At 42.0% G+C, this 7,376-nt stretch overlaps 1 protein-coding gene across 1 annotated transcript; it reads right to left on the bottom strand.

Moving 5' to 3' along the window:
- Positions 1–975: 975 nt before the first annotated feature.
- On the bottom strand, positions 976–6,933 carry LOC147626933 (transcription activator GLK1-like). Its single transcript, XM_086815486.1, has 11 exons — positions 6,337–6,933; positions 5,772–5,851; positions 5,408–5,474; positions 5,084–5,130; positions 4,851–4,928; positions 3,685–4,545; positions 3,209–3,349; positions 2,398–2,685; positions 2,246–2,299; positions 1,792–1,878; positions 976–1,632 (listed from the first exon to the last, which is right to left on the bottom strand). Exons 1-11 carry the CDS (start codon positions 6,464–6,466, stop codon positions 1,483–1,485), a joined length of 1,983 nt encoding a protein of 660 aa, XP_086671612.1. The 5' UTR covers positions 6,467–6,933; the 3' UTR covers positions 976–1,482.
- Positions 6,934–7,376: the final 443 nt, after the last annotated feature.

Here is a 7,376-nt window from a genome sequence, read left to right as displayed (position 1 = left end):
TGCACGTCTAGATGCACTAAGACAATGATGCTAAAAATAAAATATCTACTCTCCCAACCATTCGTCAAGGTAGTCCCTCTCCCTTTCTTTCTCAAAATGGTTTTATTTTCATCTTTTCTAAATTTAAGGCTTGGGTACAAGGTTAAGAATTTGTTTAAGGGCAATGATGCCATACCCACCTAATACTCGAGTAGACTCTAATCTGGACCTCAATACCCAAAAAACCAAAACCAAAGATAATGAGCAAGACCATTATAGCAAATGTCAATATAGTGCGCTCATGACACTCTCGAAGTTCGGGAATTGAGGAAGATGAACACTTCGAGTGGCCCTTAAAGTGTCTTTACATAGGTATTCAAAAAAAAAAAGTTTTATTCCATCCTTTAAGTTAAAGCAATGCTTAGGCTTAACTGAGATTTAGACTTATAGGGCAAGGGATTTATAACTACATTATACAAATACTAGGCTTTATAAAATGTATAAATTTTATCCCTTAAAATCAAAGGCAATGTCGAATTTCAACCAGGATTTTCCAAAAATTTCCATTGGGAAATTACACTACAAAGGTTATGTGATGCTTAGCCATAGAAATAAGAAGCTTGATCATCCACGAAGTCATCCACAAAAATAGGATACGAGTGGAAAAAGCCCAAGTCATTTATATACAAGTAAGATTTAGAATGTTAAGTGTTTCACCTTGCAATGAGAGAACATACCAAGGTTGGCACACATAGATTCTACATTCAAATCTCTCGGGTCAAAGTGAGCTTCTATGGAAAAACATTCTTCCTTTGTTTGGGAAAAAAAAAAAACTATCGCAGTGCTGTTTTTTCCAAACTTCATTTAGAGAAAATGCAGCTCTAAATTGGAAATTTCAATAGGTTGAAGGATAAGCCGAGGCTACCCTTTCCCAAACACTCTATCGGATTAAAAGCTTCAAAGCTCAGAGAGACCAAGCGTCTGTATGTAGCACCATTAAAGAAGTAGAGCTTACGCATCAAGCTAAATTGAATAAAATAAGCTAGATGAGTACAAAAGATGCCGAAATGATACAAGTAGCGTTACATATGTTTGATTGCGAGCCTCTGCTCATGAAGGGCCGATGATGACATGGTGGTCTTTTGCATCGTGTATGTACAGACTCTATTACAAAGAAAACTCGAAGGTGGTTAAAACAAGCTCAGCCTTGAGAAACTATATTGACTAATCAAGAGGCACGATACTCTTTTTTGATCCAGGTTGGGGGAGAGCCGGGTGATCAACGGGCAAGGAAGGAGGGAAGGAAGGTGGCAGTGTGCGCTGTTCTTTTATATGTGTGCGTGCGTGCAAGAGAGGCGCTGGCGATCAGAGAGGAGGGAAAGGGAGGGATATAACTAGAGGGACAGGGATGATTAACCTAATTGATTAGCTAATCGGCTTGCATTTGGACTGTTAATCATCTCACGCATTGTCGTCGAATTTAGTCGAGGGTGGCTTAAACAGCTACAGAGTTGCTGGAGGTACCATTGAAATGCCTTGCCTTTGAAGCTCGGATATTACGCTCTCTAATGAGGGTGGTTTTAATCCGAGGGGAAGAGGTATACATGGATTCCGCAAGACTTCGTTGATTGCGGCCACCACAGTCTCCTTTGGCTGCAAATTAATCAACCCCAAACATTATCAGCCATTTACAAAGAATGAGTTGATTGCATGAATCATTCCTAGTCCTTAATTAAAACGAAATCCTTTCTATATTATTTCTGCTTATCTTAGGGGAATTCATGAATGATAACATTTAATTAGACTTCTTACCGGATGATGAAGGCTAGCAAGCTTTCCACAGGCAGGAGGATGTACAACCATATTGGCAACGCTAGGCATGGGAGCCAATGGCATTCTCTGTAGCACACAGTAACCGCTGCATTAATCAGAATGCTGCAAATAATTGATTGAACTAGCACTGCAATCGTCGGGCTCATAAATTGTAAAGCTCATTAAGTTTCAATGCAAAGTTAAGAGACCTAACTCATAATTGAGCCAGTCCATGCTCTAGCCTTACTAAAATAAGCATTATTAATTACTGAAACAAACTGTAATGTGCTTGGGATAGGAAGTTTAATATGTAGGCTAACTAGGGTAGATTAGAATCTGAATAAGAGTAAACAGGTGAGAAGCATTCTTATAGGTTTCCGAATTGCTTCTAATTAGAAATTGCAAATCCTTGAATTCTTGATTGCAGATTGACATCAGATGGATAAGATCCTACCAAAATGGGTTGAGGGGGGTAGAAGGGATTGCCCCAGGCGTCCAACTGGCAGGTCTGCAGGCAAGGAAGCAAGTGGTATGTAAAAAACCAGGACGGCGCACAGAAAGGCGGTTAGATGAAGGCTGGGAAACCGCTTAGGGGTCGGTACTTACCGGCGGGGGCCAGGCGGGCCAAAACTGCATGGTAGCGTGCTCAACGGTGGGGTGGCCCCAGACGTGCAGGGGCGGGGCCCCTGCTGCCAGGGGGAGCGGCGCACGCGCTGAGCGCGGCTGGCTTTGCGGGGAATGGCGGGCAGCCGGCCACGCGTGGTGGTGGTGGCCGGCCGAGGTGGAGGGCGCCCGGCCACCGGCTGCAGCCGCCGCTTCCATTTGCCGTCTTTGATTCCAACTGGCTGCCTCCGCCTCGCGTGCCAGTAGATGCTTCCGGTGCGACCTGTATTTCTGTCGTCAACCCAGACGCCATTTTTTGGTTAAAACTATATATCCAAAGTTACCCATTGCGACATTTATATAATTTATTACCTCATTTATATAATTTTACTTCTTCGCAAATAAAACACATCTTTTCAAAAAAAATCAATCACCTCCTTAATTTATATATTTTTACTTCTTCGCAAATAAAACACATCTTAAAAAAATTTCAATCACCTCCTTAATTTCACTACTCAAATTTTACGAGACTACTTATTTTTCTTCTAAAAAATAGCAACACCTCGGTTTTCCAAAATATACGTTGAGGTCCTGGGCCAGGTTTTTTTTAATTAAAGAAAACCAAAATCTTTTATTATTTTAAGGTGCTACAAAAATACGTAATATATCCTTTTGAATATTACCAAATTAATATTTGCTTTGACGGATGTCTTAACACGTCATCAATTCAACATTATTGTTTGTGCGAAGGCAAAAGGCCAAACAAGGAAACAGTCGTGTGCAAATAATTGAAAAGAAAACCAATCATTTTCACCTGCAGATGGCTTGCTATGTTATGTCGAGTCAAGCACTTCACTCCCATGAGCTCCAGAATTCTTGAAGGTATCGCTTTATCTACTCCCAGCTGCTCTACTGCTTGCACAAAGCGACGATGCAACTCCGGCGTCCAATCCACCTGCCATTAGAAGGCCAAATTTAACAACCCTAACCCAGTATTGTTCCCTAATTGAACCCTAGTCGTTTTAATCCCTCTTAATCCTCCCTCTATCTTGTCCCAAATAGCAAGAGTATCCCTTATTAACCAATCTTACGAGAACAATTAACCATCCTTCTCTCCCAAACGAACCCTAATCAACAAGCCTAGCCAAGCTTAAGAGAAAACTTAACCATCCTTCTCTCCCAACGACCCCTAATCAACATCAACAGATAAAAATGATAATAATAACAGTACTAACAATAGTATTAATTCGTTCCAACTTCTGAATTCTAAGGTTTATCGACATCGCTCACCTTCATCTTCCTCTTCCCGTTTGAATTTTTGCTTCCTTTGTTGCAGCTCTGCTCAGAGTCACTCTTGCTTCTAACCTCCTCCATGTCTCTGCTAATGCTCCCATTAAGTGGCTTAATATTGTTAATCTGAGACCCAATGCGTGGGTTAATCATCCCTATCTCTGCCTTGGCGACTTCAGCAAGCAAGAGTGCTTCTTCATCAGCTTCTTGGAAATCTTCATCGTCCAAGCAATCTAAGCCTATACTTAGGCTTTGATTAGTCTCTAATCCAGAGAGAACGTCTCCGTCAACCAAATCACTGCTTAATGTGATGTCCTCCAAGCTATCCGGGATATCATCAAATTGCAAATCAGCACAGAGCTTAGGGTCATCAAGCTCATGATTAAGGAAATAATCCTCCTTGGCCTTCGAATCAAATAGCTCATTAAGGATGGTAGAGTTGTTAACAGCCTCCTCTACGTCGGATTTGATGTGAAGATAATTCTCACAATCATCAAAGCAATCATCAACTAATTCTCGCTTCATGCAAGCGACACTAAAGCCATGAGATAAGGGGGAACCGTCGAGATTATCTTCTTCTGTGGGCATTCTAGAAGATTGCTCAAGTTGAGGTGGTGTAGAGCATAAGAGTGCATCACAACTATCCTTCTCATCCAAATCAAAGTATGATGATTGATCCTCTTCTTGGAAAAACAATTGGGCATCTGGTATTTCATCGAATGCCTGCTTATAATTATATGTGGTTTCTTGCTTAAGTTTAAGCAGGTTATCGTCTTGATTAGAAGTATTTAAAGAAGGATTTATGGCTTTGGAAGAGGGAGCGATGGCCGTTGGCACTGCAAGATGCCCAGTGACAAGAGCCTGCAGAAAGAAGAAGAAAAAAGAACAATACGGGTTAATTATGAAGGATAGATTAGCAGAAAGGATGGAGAGGAAGGTAAAAGTTGCAATGATTTATTGACAATTAATCATTGTGGGTGTTTGTCTCTCTCTCTATATATGTGTGCATATATATATATATACACACACACACATATATATCTATATGTGTGTGTATATATATATATATATATACACATAAATATTTACAAAAATGTGTGTATACATGTGGGTGTATATATACATGAAATTTCTTTTTTATTCACTAACCAATAATTAATTTGTACCTTCCTAACCACGTGTTGCCAAATATTCTTCAACCTCTCTTCAGACAATGGCTTTTGTAGAAATTCGGATGCCCCAGCCTGATAAATGAATAGTACACATACGAAAGAGTTGAAAAGATTAAGGTGATGTGATGGGAAGGATTGTGGATCCAATGCAGATGACAACACCCACAAAAAAAATACACATTCTCAAATTTCACCAAATACAACTAAAAAAAAAAGGAGCTACTCACAGCGATGCCTTGCATCATAATGCTCATATTCTCAGTACTTGCCATCACTGCACAGTGGCATCAGATCATGGAGTGTACAAAAAAGCTAGTCAAGCAATGTTGAAAAGGCACAAGTACTTTACTCCAATAGAGCAACCAACATTATTTGTGTAGATGGAATCTGGTTCCACCATTTCGGTAATGAAATTCTAAGTGTTAGAGGGGGTTTGGGCACCTTATTTTGAACCTAAGAAGGTATGTGTGGATACGGGGCACCTTAGAATCAACTTCAACATATAATTACAGTGAAAGAGGAGAGTTTTTAAAGGAGAAAGAAACGCTCACTTATGGTGGTCAAGTGCTTGGCAGCTGCTACTATCTTGAAGCCGTCAAGGGAGTCACTTGTGGTAGCCTGCAAAACAAATAATGTGAAAGAGACATCAAAAAGTTGGGAAAAGGAAGCAAAGAATTCAAACCAATTAGAAGGAGGGGGGGGGGGGGGGGATGACGAAGGATAAAGCGAGAGAGAAGCATTAAAACGAGGATTAGGATTGAAGCTTGTTGGAGCCGTGTAGTTGTTGTGTAAGGCACAAAAAAGAAAAGAAAAGTGGGGAGGGGGGTGCAGGCGACTCGTGAGGCTGAATCAGCATTTCCGAGAACAGACATTATCTTGAAACCTGAGCCCACGACAAACCACACTGGCACTCACATCCACAACAACGACGTGAAAGCTTTTGCTCCCATCCTCCAGCGCTTGCATCGCTTCTTCCCCTCTGCAGTATGAAGTCACTACACCAACCCCCGCCCCCAATTCACTTCTCTTAGTATTTCTCTTGAAAATGCACATCATCCTAACTCATTAACCTCTCCTAAACCCCAATTATTACCTCCCATTATCAGCTAATCATTACTTACTAAGCTAAAACATTACACACTAAAAATTCCTCTTGATTAAACCCACAAAATGCTTTAAAATTTGTTGATAATTACGAGCTCCTTTACTCAATACTTCACTGATTGGTATTGCTACAACCTAACATAGCATCATTAATCTCAAAAAACCTCAATTTATTGAGGTCCATAGTTTCTCAGAAGCCTCAGCTTAATTCAACTCAATAATATCAACCAAGGAGCTGATTATGCTTGTAAAAACCAGTGAACCCAAAAGTGGGCTTGGTTTGAAATTTGAGCACCTTGGATCTGTTGCTCTAGAGGCTAAATTATAGGCTACTGTGAGAGCAAAAATAGGTGTTAATTTTCCCCTCTATACCTACCCAAGTAGCCGCATGAGTCCAGCTTAGTTTTAACATCATCTATCACTTCCTGGTCCTCGTCCACCACCATGACATGTAGCCCCTTTGGGAAATCCTTCCATTCGGGGAATTGATCTGCTAATGCCAACATCCTTCCTAAGCCGGAAGAACCAGCTTCAACAACCCATGATTCAATCAAATCAAATCCATTGAAAGCCTATTCAGGGGAAAAGGTGCAGATAAACCCTGGCAAAAACCCATAGACAGGGATGAGGGAGGGTTGAAATTGATTGATGTTTCTCGTGGATCTGGAGGTAGAAGAGAGGTTTAGAAAGTGGATAGAGGGAGAACAGTTGGCAAGGTTAAGGAGGAAGGGGAGTAAAGAGCTTCCTCTATCTACATTTATAAGAGGGAGCTAACTTTAGGAGATACAAGGGAAAGCAGGAAGCAAGGGTAAGCAGCTGGAGAATATGCAGTAATGGAAGGGGGGAGAAGAACTTGGAAGTGTCGGCTAGATAGAGAGAGAGAGAGAGGGGGGGGGGGGAGAGGGGACTCAGTATACTAGATTGAGAGAGAGAGAGAGAGAGAGAGAGAGAGAGAGTATACTATCGTTACTCTATAGTATACACTTTTCCTATATAATATACAACGGCAGTACTACTACTGATTGCTCATAGCGCCCCTGATTGATTGGTTTGATAACAATAGGGCCCCTTCTTGGGCTAGAAGACAATTCCCTTACCGTCGATCTTGTCTCCAATCCAACGGCCCACGCTCTCATGATTGTCAGAGCCCTCATGTTTGCCAGAGGTGAAAAAGGGCCCCACCCCCCCCGGGTCATAAATCCTGTTTGGCAGAACCCTTCTCCGCCTGGATGCCCTACCTAACCCTACACCCCGGACGTGGAGCCCACGGTGGGGGGCGCGGTCCCACACACTCTGCCACCCTTCGCTATGGCGTAGCCGCCACGTCAGTCCCTCCTCAGCCTGCATCATGAGTGGGTTCCCCGGCCACTACCCTGGCTGCGCGCTCGCGCTCTCTCTCTCTTTGTGGGCACCTTG

The sequence above is a fragment of the Cibotium barometz genome, chromosome 21, assembly GCF_041138505.1.
Source record: "Cibotium barometz isolate CiBa-2024 chromosome 21, ASM4113850v1, whole genome shotgun sequence".
Classification (NCBI taxonomy): Eukaryota; Viridiplantae; Streptophyta; class Polypodiopsida; order Cyatheales; family Cibotiaceae; genus Cibotium; species Cibotium barometz.
This window is presented reverse-complemented; position numbering and strand designations above follow the sequence as displayed.